Source organism: Catharus ustulatus, chromosome 4, assembly GCF_009819885.2.
Source record: "Catharus ustulatus isolate bCatUst1 chromosome 4, bCatUst1.pri.v2, whole genome shotgun sequence".
In the NCBI taxonomy this organism is placed as follows: Eukaryota; Metazoa; Chordata; class Aves; order Passeriformes; family Turdidae; genus Catharus; species Catharus ustulatus.
The window spans coordinates 37,949,181-37,964,737 of record NC_046224.1 but is presented as its reverse complement, the minus strand read 5'-3'; the positions used below and the strand labels follow the sequence as shown (position 1 = coordinate 37,964,737).

The window sequence follows — 15,557 nt, the reverse complement described above, 5'->3', positions numbered from 1 at the left end:
GCTTGTTTTGGCCCCCATCAATCTCTAGCATGATGCACAGTCACTGGATAAAAGTAATTTTCCCAAATAGATGTAAAGCCTTGAGACATATCTTGGTGGTTCAACACCATAAGGAGAGCCTGGGCTTGCAAAAAAAAAATAAATGGAGATGCACTTGAGAAGAAGCCCAGAAGAAAACAGACTGAAGAGATGCCACACATTTCTCTAGGGAAAGTATGTGCGTTGCCCAGATTCCCCTGTGAGTGCTGTGCCTCCCTGGGCAAGTAAGATGATTATTGTAAAGAGGAAAACATCTAGCTGCCTGCTTTTCTGCTCTTTCTTTTCCCTGCTTCTGTCTACTCTTTGCTGTGCTGTATTTCTGGCTACACAGCCTCTTATCCTCTGCCACTGAGGCTCTGGCACTTTTTGAGTCTTGTAAATCAACTTAACTTACCAGAACAGCAGAAAGCTTTTTAGGTTTCCTCCTGTGCTCTTTCAAGAGTTAAATGCGCTTACAGATGGGAATGGGGTATACAAGATATACTCAATATCTTCCCCTTCCCTTCATTAAGTCTCAAGAAACAGTAGCCTTAGTGACACTGGATTTTTTTCAAACAAGGTTCATACTTACAGATGCAGGAAATAAAGGAAAGTAAACAGATGTGGACAAAAGTAAATCCTTTTGAGATGCATATAGTAAAGGCCATTAAAAACGTCTATTTAAAATAAGCTTTTACTCTCAGAGGAGCAAGACTCTACAAAGGACACTGGCAAAACCACCCTCTAGTGAGCAACATTTCAATACACTTGGTATCTTTCTAGATAACAGCAGCAATAGTAGCTTTTGAAATCTAGTTCCAAGAGACTACCATGTCAGATTTCTAGTGTAATGAAAAAGTAAAATGAGAATGCTTGTTTTCCATTCTTTTTTCAGCAGTGGCCTTATTCCCCTGCTAAGCATGAATAATATTGCAGATGCCCAAATCTTGTCTAGCCTCTGCCACTTGCAGGAGAACATATAATCCCATACAGGCAGTTTTTCTCTAAATGCTGTATGTTTAAATCCCTCAGTATTCAGTTTTACGGCTAATTCAGTTTCACAGCTTTAAGATAATAACTGTTTTTTCCCTTTTCCTTACAATGAAGAGTTAATGCAATGTTGAAGCCTTATTTTAACTCTTTCTTACCTCTAGTCAGCATATCCACTTGATTTCAATTAGCTTTTGCAAGTACAAAATCAGCTGAAGGTGCATGCAAAACTGAGGGACTTTGGCATTTGTAAAAATTAATCAATGAGAAAGAGCATCCATTTGATTCAATCTCTATCTTGAACTTCTAAGGAATCGATGAGCACAAAGCAGGAGTAGCATCATTTGCTTCATAAACTGAGTACATTAATATGGAAGGCACTGAGCAACAAACATAAACCAAGTAATATTTCCTGCAGTTTGTGTGTCAGTTATCCCCTCCGTATGTCGGATGTAGGCATAGTGCTGGGGAAAAGCACCAGACTGACAGCCCATATATGCTGGTGTTTGCTTTGTGGACAGGGGCAAGGAAATGTTTCCTCGCTGTGAATCACTTTCATAGGAACCAGTTTGCTTTCCTATTCCAGCACTCTGAAAGACTGCCACTCCACAGACACTTAAACAGCAAATATTGTTGAGAAAATCTTCCCCTTGGCTTCCTAAACCTCGCATTTCCCACCCAGATGACCAGGAATGTGTTTACTGAATTACCTCAGTATTCTTCATTGGCTGGACAGGGATTCTTATTCCAAACCTCAGTAAACAATGTCAGCACTGCTGTGTCACATCCAGTTGCATAAATGCAATGAAGAAAGCCATGGCCTTAAAGCATTAACCACTCCCCTTGTTCACTGATCAGCTCATTATATGTACCAGCAGCAAGCTACTCATTAGATTCAGACTCTTATCCACCACCTTGAGATACCAGCTGTGATATCATCGATAAAAAGGACAAAGGATAAAAGGGATATATTGGATTTCACACTGTTCAGAACCCCTGATGGCTCGAGATGTAAAAATGCTATCATAACTTAGTATTCACTAAGTGTCATACAAAGAGTTCTTTCACTGGCAGGTTCAAAGGTGCTTCTCAGCAGCAGCCACGTACCCAAAGCCAATTCTTTTCAAGATGCATAAAAACACATAATGCTCTGGATTTCATATGGCAAGGGAGTCTGAAATTGAGAAAGAATTTGGATTTTAAAAGACCCCTTTTACACTAAAAAAGAGACATCTGTTGATAACTTTTCAATTCCCCTCTTGGAAGTGTTCTCTATTTCAATTTGAATGATAATATTTCTTTAATAATCTAGCTACTTTTTTGTTTTGTTTTGATTTTAATGATTTTTCCTGACTTGGAAAGAAGATCTTGGGAATATTTGGTCAAAATTCTGCATTTTAAAACATGACAGCCTCTGGAATGCAAATTAAGACAGTGTGAGATTGTAATATGACCTCCCTGTAACATTCATGCCAGGTTCTCTTTTAAGTCTTTTAACACTGCACACAGAACCATAAAGAAAATCTTCTAAAAACATAGTTCATGCTGCCAATATGAAAAGGAATAAATTTAAATACTGTACAGTTGGGAAAATATGGTCTGAAGATTTATTCTGCAGAGGAAATTACTTGGGGTACTAGCATTTCTTGATGTTGACTCATCATGCAAGTAACGAGAAGGTTGCCTCACAGTTTTTGCAATATTATTCCTGAAATATCAGTCCAAAAATGTGTAAGGTAGGGCCCAGCTCCTAGATACAGCTCCATTAATTTTAAAGGAGCTTTCTTACCACAGCTCAAGACTAGACTTACAGACATAATTGCTTAATTATTGCATGTTGAAAAGAAATTTATATTCATAAAGAGATTTTTATCAGAGATCAAGTCCCTGTGCTATAATTTTAAATTTATTTTTTAATAGAAATAAATGAATAGAATAATGAGTTGGAAACACACTGAATGTTTCTGTGTTTTCTTGATTGCCAGCTGACGTAGGGACTGCAGAACCTGTCTGAACTGAGACATAGGTAAGAGATGAGATTTCAGATGAAGTCCATAAGAATGGCTGTGACAAGGATCCTCTTTCTGCTGTTTGATGAGGAAAGTTCATTGAGGAAAGGAAAAGATCATTGAAAGAAAAAAAAATCAAAATACTTAAGTATTTAATTTTTATACTTAAGTATGAACTGGGAAGTTTTGCTGTTAGGAGCATTTCAGAGCAAAAGCAGTGTCAAAATTTATAGAAACATAAAATCAGAATACTTTGGGTTGGAAGAGACCTTTAAAGGTCACCTAGTCCAAATCTCTGCAATTAGCAGGGATATCTTCAACTAGATCAAGTGATTTTTGAGATTGTCCTGTGTACAGCCAGAAGCTGGACTTGATGATCCTCGTGGGTCCCTTCCAACAGGATATTCTGTGATTCTGTGATTCTGCACAGAGGCCCATCCAGCCTGAACCTCAATGTTTCCAGGCATGGGGCATCTACCATCTCTCTGGTATCCACAACACAGCCCTTTTTAGCCACTGTGAAGAAAATTAACTCTACCCCAGATGAAATGAGCACAGCAACCTGTGCCAGTGTTTCACCAGCCTCTCTGTCGAAAAACTTCTTCCTTATATCTAGTCTAAATCTACCCTCTTTCAGTGTAAAACCATTACTGCTTGTTCTATCGCAACGATCCCTGCAAAAAAGTTTGTCCTTATCCTTTTTCTAAGTGACCTTTTAGTACTGAAAAATTGCAATAAGGTCTCCCTGGAACCTTCTCTTCTCCAGGCTGAACAACATCAACTCTCTCAGCCTTTCCTCACAGGAGAGGTGTTCCAGCCCTCTGATAATCTTTGTGGCCCTTCCTACTCTGTACTGGTCCATGTCCTGCTTATGTGGCCAGCACAGAGCTGGGTGCAGCACTCCAGACGGGATGTCATGAGAGTGGAGCAGAGGGAGAGAATCCTCTCCCTCGCCCTGCTGGCCAGGCTGCTTTTGATCCAGCCCAGGGTATAACTGGCTTTCTGGGCTGCAACCACAAAGGGTACTGGGTCCAGCTTTTCACATCCTGTAGGACTGCTCTCAATCCCTTCACATTCCAGCTTGTATTTGTGTTTGCAGAACCCTGCACCTGGCCTTGTTGATCCTCATGAGGTTCGCACAGGCCCACCATCCCATTGAAGTCCCTCTGGATGCCATCCCTCCTCTCCAGCATGTCAGCTGCACCACGCAGCTTGGTGTCACTGGCAAACTTGCTGACAACACAGATGTTTAATACAATAGTTTTATATTAATAACTTTGGATCTGTCAGATTTATTTCACACAAGCCAGTAAAACACACAAACATTTTCATTATCAAGACTTCAAATTATGAAGGAATATATTTCTACTTACTGTAATTAATCTCCCTTTAATCCCATATTCCATACTTACCCATCAGTTTGCTGTCAATGTTGACCTTATCTGTCTTTATGGATAAGTTCAGTTGTAGGGTCTCATTTGCACTATAGGAGAACTAAAAAAGAGGACATAATAGAGATATTTATACCTTCATTTGGTAAGATTAATTTCATGCATTTTCTACGATTCTCAATAATCAGACCTGTGAAGGCTTTAAAAACTCTCCCAAGCCTTATGGCCTTTTTTCATCTTGGGTAGATACATTTATAGAAAAATGTTTTAATGAACCTAATCCTTCACAATCAGAATTTTCAAGTACCAAGGGACAGCAATATCTGAATACTCGCTTTTCATTAATTTAATTTACATTTGGTTATAAGTATCAAAGCAGCAAAAGTGCTGTTCAGAGGCAGTAAGTGTAGCTGCTGACCCTGCTGAGTTCTCCCTTCCCACACCATCTGGCCCCATTTCTTCTGTGGGCACAGCAGACTCGCACCACATGGAGGGGAAATCTCTTGCATCTTTTACAGTGCAACCTCCTCATTTTACAGCCAAATCACAAGGTTCACATGCTCCAAGACATGAGCTTCTGCTCATGCTGAAAGAGCAGCACTGACAATTGTTGGGAAACAAGAAGAACAAATAAAAATACAGACGCTTGGCAAAGCAAATGCTTTGTGCTAGGCACAGATGATGCATAAATGCTCATTAATTCTCAAAACTAGTTAGTGAGCTTGTAAGACACAAAGTTTAAAGTCAGCATAACATTTGTGAGTCAAACTTGGAGCTTAGAGAATAGACTATTTTTGAACTACTATTTCCTTTCTCAGTAAAACATGCAAGAGTGAAAGAAGCATAACTACTAGGTAGCCAAGTAGCAGCATATTGTTACCATTCTTACCATTCCCATTTTTACAGACACAAAATGGGAAAGATAATGAATTGGAATGTGGGGAGGGAGAGCACTGAAATTCTTGCATTTTACCCTCAATGATTTCACTAGATTGCATAAAAAGTGAAGAACAAAACAGTAGTGGTATCAAATTCTTCCAGAGACAGTTGAATAATTCCATCGGTTACACAGGTAGAGGAATCAAGGAGAAAGATTGAGGGCTTTGAGGGGAGACTTCAGGAGCTCTGAGCCAAAGCTGTAGGTTTTGACTGCTACTGCCAAAGGAGAATCTCCATCAGAAGTGACTTTCTTTGCTAAGGGAAACACATATTACCTGTATAATTCTGGACACATGTGCCTTCTGGTACAGTTTAGAAGAAGAACTGAGTATATTTGGTAGGTGAATAATATTTTCACATTACCTCTTTACTCACGAATGAAAATTTTCCTTCCTCTGACTCATCAACAGAAGCTTCAAATTCAAATTGGCTGTTTCCAACCATAAATTTTTTACCCTAAGGATAAGAAAATTTCAGTTTAGAATTTGTATAGCATCACCAAGCATAGTAAAATATCACCAGGCGATATCCTGTTCAGCACTGGAAGCAATCAAATCCAAATGGAGAAGGTTAACTGGTTACAGTCATCTTCTGAAGCAATGCTAGTGAGAAGCTGAGCCAGAGCAATCTGTGACTTTGCTGCACTCCTCCAACATTCATTCATGGTAGGCACACCAAGAAATTCAAGGAAAGCACGATCATATACAGCACTCTGTTTTAGGGAGCAACAGGGAAAAGCTAAGAGATGTGAATGCCAGATGGCTTCACAAATCAGATGTGTTATTAACAGTTGTGTGAATTCTGTCCTAAAGGTTTTCTCTGTAGGGATTCTGGGCAAAGCATCACCGCAAGAGTTGCATGGGAAACTGGAATGAACATTTCTCAGCTCTTGCTGCCTTTCTTCTGCCTTACCATGACTCCAGCTGTATTTTCATAGACAGTCTTCGATGGCAGCAGTAATTTAAGGGTAACCTACCTCCTACACATCTTCTTCCCCTCTCTTCTCTCTACATCCTAAATCTATTGATTCCTGTCTTAAGTCCATAGCACATACTGACCTTCACTGCACTGACAAAACTCTCAGCTTGGCTGTTCTGTAATTAAGCAAAGAACTTAGCTGGCTAAGAACCTCATCCCATGACATTGTTTCTGTGCTGGGTCATTCTCCTGCCCATAGGACAGACATGCAAACAGCTTTTCCAGAAGAATATTAGAAAGAAGTGAGTAGCAAGGATATTTTCAGACAGTAAAGTTGGTAAAGACTTATGAAATCACAACTCACTTGGGGATAAGACAGCATTCACCTTTACAGAATCACAAAATGGTTTGGGTTGGAAGGGATCTTCAAAGACCATCTAGTCCAACAATCCTCACATAGGCAGGGACATCTTTCCCTAGACCAGGTTGTTCAAAGCCCCATACAACCTGGCCTTGAACATTTCTAGGGATGGGGTACAAACAAGTTTCTTGGGCAACCTATTCCAGTCTCTCACCATTCTCATTGCAAAAGATTTCTTCCTTATCTTTCTGTCCTCTTTCACTTTAAAAAGTGTTGCCCCTTTTTCTGACCCTACAGGCCCTGGTAAAATGTCTCTTCCCATCTTTCTTATTAGTCATCTTTGAAAATACACAAAAATTTCTCTCAGGAGCCTTCTCCAGGCTGAACCACCTCAACTGTGTCAGTTTTTCTTTACAGGAGAAGAACTCCAGCTCTTGTCTTCTCTCTCTGATCCTTTCCATGTCTCTTCTCTGGACCCATTCTGACAGGTCCACATCTTTCTTGTACTGGGAATCCCAGAGCTGGATGCTATACTCCAGTTGAAGTTTCAGGAGAGTGGACTGGAAGATAGATCACCTCCCTTGACCTGCTGGCCACACTTCTTTTGATGCAGCCCAGGATACTGCTGGTTTTTCAGGCTGCAAGTGCACATTGCCACCTCACATCTAATGTTTCATTCTCAAGTCCTTCTCCACAGGGCTACTCTCAATCCATTCAACCCCCACTCTGCATTGACCCAGGTGCAGGACCTTCTCAGTGGCCTTGCTGAACTTTTGAGAACTTCACTGGGGATGTAAAGAACTAGTCCCTTGTTTTGACCAGACTCATCTGAGTCTTGGAGTGCACACAGCACAGTTACTCGATTCCTCTTTTCTGCTCCAAAGGTTGAGTACATTGTCTCCTGGACTTGTGTATGACTTGTGTATGACTTGTGTATGAGCATCTTAACTTTTTTATTTGTAGATACTTCTTCAATGCTGGAACCACAGGTAACTCCTGGGAACTAAGTTTCTCTAATTAATGCAGAGGAAAGCTTTCCTACTGCACCTTCACTGTGACAGTGGAGATGAGAACAGTGGCCAGGCTGCAGTGGACATGAGCCCACAAAGGTTTGGGGCTGAGGAGGACATCTTGTTTTAACCGGATAAAGGACCTTACTCCAGACTCTGGGTGGTTATTTTATAGAAGAAAACAAACCTTTTACTTCTTCCTTCTAGGAAGCTACATATAGAAAATAAGCTACTGGCAGAGCTCTGAGAAGCCTTGTCTGAAAATTTACAGCCCATTCTGCCTTACAGAAAACACCTATATAGTCCAAGTTTTAAACATCTCCTTACCAATATTTTTAAATAGGAGTGCTGCCTTGTTTTCCTTGCCTCACCTATTTTAATATAACGTGTGTTTTTCAAAAGTGTTCCTGTGTAAGGCTTTCCCACACGCTTAACAGCAGGCTCTGGGAGAGGAGGAGAGCTGATACCTGGAGTGCATTGAAATCAGGAGTCGCTATACCAGGCTTCTGAGCAGAAGGCAACAGAGCTCACAGTCACTAGTTTTGGTGCAGATGTGCAGCAAACACTAGGAAGTAGGTTACACATCAGACACACATGACAAAGACAAATCCAAATGGGAAATTACTTTTAACGAAAATCTTTTGCGGGCTAATAAGGTTATCTTGATGTACATCTGTCTCTCCTACTGTGCCAATCTTTCAAGGACTCAGCTGGAGAATGCCTCTCAGAAATTGCATGCAATATGGCTGATCAGTACTAAACTTCCCTCCCTTTGCCTGTCCTGGATGGGGCTGTTCCCAGAAGGATGACAACAGCTTGGATTTATCTCTCTTTCCGACTGAAATTCTTTCAGAGGAAGGAGGGACAGAAGAACAGTCAGCAGCTCCTCCTCTTTTAGGCTATTTCCCTCCAGTGGAACCTATCATGAGACTTATTCTTTGTACTTTAAGCATTTACAAGTTAAGAGGAGCATACAAAATGTATGAGCTTATACTTCCACCCTTAGTGGAAGTATAACAGTTTCTATACTTCCAGTATAGAAATAATTATTGATATAGTTCTGCAACAGCAGTTTTTAAAGCCATTTACCTCTCCTACTCACTAAGCAAGCCCTTCAATGTTCATCTCCACCTGGCAATGAAGATGCTTACACGCACAAGGTTGGATAGTACACTTAGTCACTCATGGCAAGGCTGGGTGTGCAACATTCCTTTAAGTAAAGCACAGATTAAACCAAGATAATAGAACCAGTAGTTCAAAGTGACATCACGACATTAATTTTTTGCTTTTTTCAAGCAAGAATTTAGGCAAGGAAAATAGGAAGAAAAATGGATATACCAATGTCCAAATCAATAAAGACTTTAAACGTGCTCATAGCTGCATGACTGCTAGCTTCAAAGATGCTGTAATGCCCAGCATATCCTGTGGCAAAATTGTTCCACATGAGAAGCCAAATGCTATTTAGCATTTGGGCTGTGGGCCAACCCCTACAAAATATCCATCCATGGCTTCTCCTGAGCCACCCTGTTTTCTCCGAAATGTTTACCAAAGGCTGAGTGTAAATTATGCCCTTAATTCAAATGAACTTTCAGTCATCAAAGTTACTGCTTTAGATAGCATGATCCCACAGCCATGAGTGCCTGTATGATTACAGCTATTTCATGCCTTATTTGTCTGTTATCAGATATATTATCACATATATTAAAGGCCTGTGTATACAGCTGTAGTCACTGTGTGTGTCTATTGAAGTTCTGTCACTAAAGGCATTCTTGTTTTGACTTAAAAATACACCTCTGTACCAGGATATATGGAGCTGATCCCATGACAGAGGTGACATTTTCACATGGCTCCCACCTGAGAAAAATTACTCTGACATCATTTGACACTCACTGGTCAGAAGCATCATTCCAATTTTGGGACTATGCATTCACCTTGACTTCTTACAGAGACCTGAACTCCTCATAAGCCTTCCCAAGTTAAATAAATACATTCTGTAGGCAAATTGTTAAACATTGCTACCCCATGACAAAGCATTCAATCCACATGATGTGTCTTTGCATTTGTTAAATGCAATTGATATCTCACAGAATTAAAAAACCCCAGCAGGCCTTTTCTCCATTTCCTTTTTGTTACTAGTAGTTCAGAAAGATTAAAGTGCTTATTCATGGAATAATAAACTAGATGAAGTAGTTTTTGCATTCCTGCTGCTGTTTCTCCTTGGAGGACAAGGGCCCACTAGAAGTCAAATTCAGCACATCTAGATTATGCATCTGAATTTCTCTAGAGAGGAAAAGGGTTCTTCCAATTATATCAAGGGAGCAGGAAACAATTTTCCTCTTGGGCAGAAAAACAGCTCTTCACAATGTTAAACAAAAGAAATATGAGTATATTATCTAGAATACTTTTCAATTTTTAGCAAGGATGTCTGTAGTTTAGGAAAGGCGCTGTGTGTCACATGTTGCAGACAGCCAGACATCCTACCAGGGACCAGTTCTGGCATCTTGGAGAACAGAACAAATTTACCATTTTACTGTCTGCATATATTTTGAGATCTTAAAACAAAAATGCTTATTTTTGAACATATGTTTTTATAGCACAGTTTTCATATATGTCTACAGCAGTGACACACATCATGGTCTTCAAAGAGTGCTTATGGGTTGCCTTTTGCACTTCTCTGAATAGCCTTCTTACACTGCTGCTCTTCAGGCCTGTTGACCCTTTTCCATCCCTTGGCAGGAGTAGCAAAGGTGATACAAGGAATTTAGAAGCTATACAGAACTCCAATTTGAAAAAGGAAAAAAAAAATCAAACTCAAAAAGAAGAGCCTTCTTTCCCTTGATAGACGGCCAGTAGTTAAAGAAATCAATGCACTCCCAGTGCATCTATCATCAATTCACATTTACACAAAGACAACACAGAAACAAAGAACAGAAACTGATAGCAATACTTAAGTTATCACCTAAAAATGGTTTTTAAGCTTCATTTTTATCCAACTAACAATAAAATTTATGCATTGTCTAGACTATAAAGCAATTGAAACCCCAGGGTCTATCTGAGTTAGAAGCTTTGAAATTTATTTTCTGGAAGCAAGTACTAAGAAAGAGAAGCCTTTGCTATGGGTGAGAAAATGCCTGATCTTCTAGTTTGAAGGTTACATAAACACACACACAAAAGCAAAAGATTGTTTTATCCAAACTAAGAAACATTAAACATCTGAGTGCATTTTGTGAAACTGAATGGTGAAAACTGAATTAAGCACACAGAGTGATGTCATTCCAGAACAATAGCAACAAAACTCACCAAGCTTCACAATTCCTACATCTCCTCTCATTTCATCACATTAAAAATAATTGTCCAGTGTTTTAATAGGTCCAACTGACATGCTTTAAAAATGCCCTCTCCATTTTAGCAGTTAGAGTATTTTCTCCAGCTCTGATTCTCCTTTGGCGATGACTCTACCACAGTAACCAATCTCATAGCAAACACATGTAGCTCTTTTCTTTCTTTAAATTAAAAGCAGGATCTCCAAGGCACATGAACTAATGCTTTAGTTTAGAGGTGTGGATGCAGTTTAAGAGACATTCAAATGACAGCTAGCTTTGAATTAATCTGCTTATGCTTACCTGATAATAATCTAGATGTTTTCCCTCAAAATACACAGTTGTTTGGTACTCCATAGGTATTATTGAAGGGTCAGGGTTTAGAAACTGTGGGCATTCTTCTTCCTGGGGAAAGAAACATTTTATATGTTATTACAAATAAAAAGTCTCATCACAACAAGCTCCAATGGCCTTTGGACAATAGAATGATTGTACTGAAGAACTTCATGCTTAAAATACAGTGACAGATTTGATTACACCCTTTCAAATTAGACATGCTAAAAATGACTGCAGCGTATGTCAAAGCTGTGGGTGATTATCTCTCCCTGCCTTGAAATCTCGTTCCTCCCATTGAAGCAAAATAGTAAAAGGCACAGAAATATCCTTTCAGGAGTTATTCAGTCTCATTGCCCCGCCTCAATCACACCCTTAAATTCCCACCCCCACACTGTCACAAAAAAACCCCCACCTTACTCTTCTGGAGTTAACTTTAGAATAATTTTCAAATCTCTAATTCAACCAACTGATATGAGAGATCTAGCAAACAAAATACTGAAGTGATAACCTTATTTTTAAACATTACCATATTTTGTTTAATCACATCTTGTACTGAAGAGGACTCTTCACAGATATGTCTCTTCCAGTCCCACTGGCAATTCCATCTATTACTTGCACAGGAATAGCATCTACAAATATAACATGGTAGTCATGACAAATTGTCAGGCTTTTCCCCCACTAACAAAAAAAATAAATGAAATTCCATATTTATTCAAGGAGGGTAAATCAGTCTGTTAGAGAGTGCTTACTATATTAAGCTCAAAACTTTATTAGAACAGTTCAAGAATCCCAAAAAGCTATTTTATCCCTTAAATAAGTATTTGAGCAAGGATCAGAAAACCATAGCATTTGCAAAACCTTTCAGATCAAGCCTGAGAGGACTGGAAGTGATTTTGCTCAGACTTCATACATAAGGATGAACAAAGAGTTTGGGCTGCCTGCACCCGCCCGATTTGAATGCACTGCAACCCAAAGCACCAAACTACTGTTGTTACACGGAACAAGCAGGCACACAGATGTCCATGTTGCTCACCTGCAGACACATTAGCAGCTACAGAAATGGCACCATGATGAACTGGCCCTAATTATGTGTGCCATGAATATTTCTATTCCATGCTTTATGTTGCTGGCTCCCCAGGTGCCCTTCAACCATTTTTAAACTCTACTAAAATGTAAGAAAAAGGATTTGGGCAAATTCTGAGTGCCAAAGGCTTCATTATGAAATGATTGAGTAATTCAGGTGCCAGTTACCCAACAGAGCAAGCTACAGGATCTAAACACTTAAGAAGCTGAAATACTTACGGCTGGTTTTCAATAAGATTCATTGCTTCTTCACAGTCATAAAAAGGGTAAGTATGTGATGCAAAAAAAATCTTGTTCTTTTCAAAGGTTAACTGAAGTGGAACTGAAACATGATCTATCACAAAAGAAAAAAAATTATCCAAGTGGCTGTTGAATTCTTCAGCTCTTAAGCTGAATGATACAATGATAACAGTTTTATTATTTTACAGGACATTAGCAAATATTTAACTATGCTGTTGACACTCTGGATCTCATGACTTTAAGTCTGTAAGTTCTGTTTTTTCTTTTTAAGCTTTACAAATTTTTTCAGAAAAAAAAAAAGCAGAAAGAAAACATGGAAGAAGCATAATTAAAGAATAGCTTTGTTTTATGGAAGTGTTTTTCAGTGGTGCTATTATCATGCTAGAATTTTAAAGAGTCTAGAAGAACAAGGAAAACTGAGTAAGGACATAATTGAACACAGATGAAAACTGGCACAAGAACAGTCATTTTAAATAAAACATTTTCTTAAATATGAATATGTCTGCATGTAAAATTATGTCTTTCATTTGTGAATTAAAAATGTTGTTATGTGAATTCAAGCAAGTGATCTTTGTGGTTAATGCCCAACAGTGCCTGCAGTAGTTACCACAGGCACTTGTGAGCTTCAGTTTGCCATACACGATTTCTCCACAAATGTACTTCTTGTCCAGGTTATTACTAAAGAGTGAAACTGTTTGAAATACCTTTTGCAGAAATCATTAAGCCCTTATGACAAGCTATTTCACAAGCTATTGAGCAATTTCAAACTCTGCTTTCCTTGAACAGGTTCTTGGAAGACCATCAGCTGCTTGGCTGGAAGTTACCTCTGCCTGCACTGGGTCCCCTTGAATATTTCAGACTCACAGGAATGACAGGGGATTTCCTAACAACAGGACCGAGAAAAGGCATCCTTCCTAGAAATTCCTTTTGGAACCAACCAACCACAACTAAAGTAACCCAGATTTTTCTAACATCAACAGGGTTTCTTAACAGAAACTGGGCAGCTCAGGACTGCCAGGAACATACAAATACCATGCATACAAATATCTTAAGGGGAGGTGTCAAAAGGATGGGGTCCAGACTCTGTTCAGACAGAAAAAGGAGCAAGAGCAACAAACTGAGACACAGAAGGGTCCATCTATATAGGAAGACAAACATCTTTACTTTGAGGATGACAGAGCACTAGAAGAGGCTGCCCAGAGAGGTTGTAAAATCTCCTTCTCTGGAGATATTCAAAACCCACCTGGATGAGATGCTGTGCAATCTGCTTTAGGTAAACCTGCTTTAGCAGGGGGGTGGCACTAGGTAACCTCCCCAGGTCCCTTCTGCCCCTAAAACTTCTGTGGCTCTGTGAATGCTTGTAGCTGCCTGCCTTCTCCTGGTGTCAGCTGAGTTTCTGAACACCCTAATATTACTTTTGAACATCCTTTCAGATGTGCAACCAGCTCAGAGAGTCACCTTATTTCTAGATTACTTGTTTACTCTAATGCCTTCCCTGACAGGTTTCTAGTCTTACATTTACTGCTGGATGACATCAAGATAATCACATTTATCAATCCCATTGTTTCATGTCCTGCTTTACAAAAAATTTAGGGAATGTGAATTGGTCCTAAATAGCAGAGTGCTGCTTTAACACTTAGAATCTGATACCATGAGATACCCCAGCTAGTGTAAAATTCAATAATGAGATTTTAATGTAATTACTCTCCCTGCAACTAAAATTAGATTTTTACCTATTTCAGCCTTAAGAGAACTGAAACTTATCTTAAAAAATGCTTCCAAGTACCACTTTGACAGTTCATGACTGTTATAATACATAAAAAAAGACTTGTCCTCAGGGGTATGTCTGCAAGCTGTAAGAGCACATGTTTTTTGCTTGTAATTTCTCCTCAGATTTTTAAACTTGATACATAATAAGCAGTGTTGTGTAACGAGTTTCATTCCATGTGTTTATGCATCAAGATGTATGAATTAAAGCTTGAACAAAGCATTGTCTAGGAAATTGCACAGAATCATGGCTGGCAATAGACCTTAGCCCTATAATCAGTGGTTCAGAACAATGATGCAGTCTTTAATTATATGATGAAGTATTTTTCCATCAGGCTATCTGTTGAAGAAGTTGGAGGACACACAGAAGAAGAGGCAGAAGGCTGGATGCTAGAAAGGGTAACCTTGTAACACAAACCAGAAAAAAGCCACTGAAGTACTGTTGACTGCAGCAAAACTAAGAAGTCAGACATTATTTCCTTCATAGCTGAAGCAGGTATAAATCTCTTCTGTCCCCACAAGTCAGAGTGCTTAGGCTTAGATTAGAGTAACTGGGTTTTTTTGGGACACAGACTAGCACCTTACTGACTCCATGTCTGTGTCTCTACCAAGCTACTGTTTCAGATTCCCAGCAGAAACACTGGGAATGCTACAGCTTGTAAATATATCAACAGAAAAATTTGAGCAAATTGACAGTTCAGCAACAGGCTATTTGGGGAAAAGGACTGGAAGAGGAAAAAAACCCCACCTTGTAGGCACCACATATAAGAGCATAACATCAGAAACAGCAGTCTGTGTTCTTTTCTCTGCTATCCATGTAGGGTAGCAATATTTCTTTACCTTGATGTTTTGGTGTTGGAGGAATTATATCAGGGGGATCACAGATAATAACCCCTTCTTTCAACTGAGCAGAATGCACTGTTTCACCAAAGGTACAGCAGATCTTGTCACTCTCAGTCAAAGTTGGCAATGGATTTACAGTCAGTTCCACCTGGAAACAAAATATTAAAAGGGTAAAATATTTGGAAGAAATGAGCTAAGACCCAGTAAGACTTGGAAAATTTCCATTTCAAAGGTGATATTTTGGTTAGTATCACTGAACCTGACTCTTCTTTTCAGTTTTGACTTCTTCCCATCTGGTAATCTTTTCTCTTTGAACCTCTACTAATTTTTCC

The 15,557-nt window shown here is 39.3% G+C and overlaps 1 protein-coding gene across 5 annotated transcripts in view; it reads right to left on the bottom strand.

Moving 5' to 3' along the window:
• The window catches only part of PLXNB2 (plexin B2), a 253,194-nt gene that overhangs the window by 52,848 nt on the left and 184,789 nt on the right, over window positions 1-15,557 (bottom strand). For all 5 annotated transcript variants that reach the window (XM_033057708.1, XM_033057711.1, XM_033057709.1 and 2 more), the window contains 6 exons: window positions 15,223-15,373; window positions 12,595-12,709; window positions 11,819-11,921; window positions 11,260-11,361; window positions 5,711-5,803; window positions 4,430-4,511 (listed from right to left, as the gene is read on the bottom strand). In XM_033057708.1, the coding sequence (XP_032913599.1) occupies window positions 4,430-4,511; window positions 5,711-5,803; window positions 11,260-11,361; window positions 11,819-11,921; window positions 12,595-12,709; window positions 15,223-15,373 (646 nt within the window). The remainder of the gene's footprint in view (window positions 1-4,429; window positions 4,512-5,710; window positions 5,804-11,259; window positions 11,362-11,818; window positions 11,922-12,594; window positions 12,710-15,222; window positions 15,374-15,557) is intronic.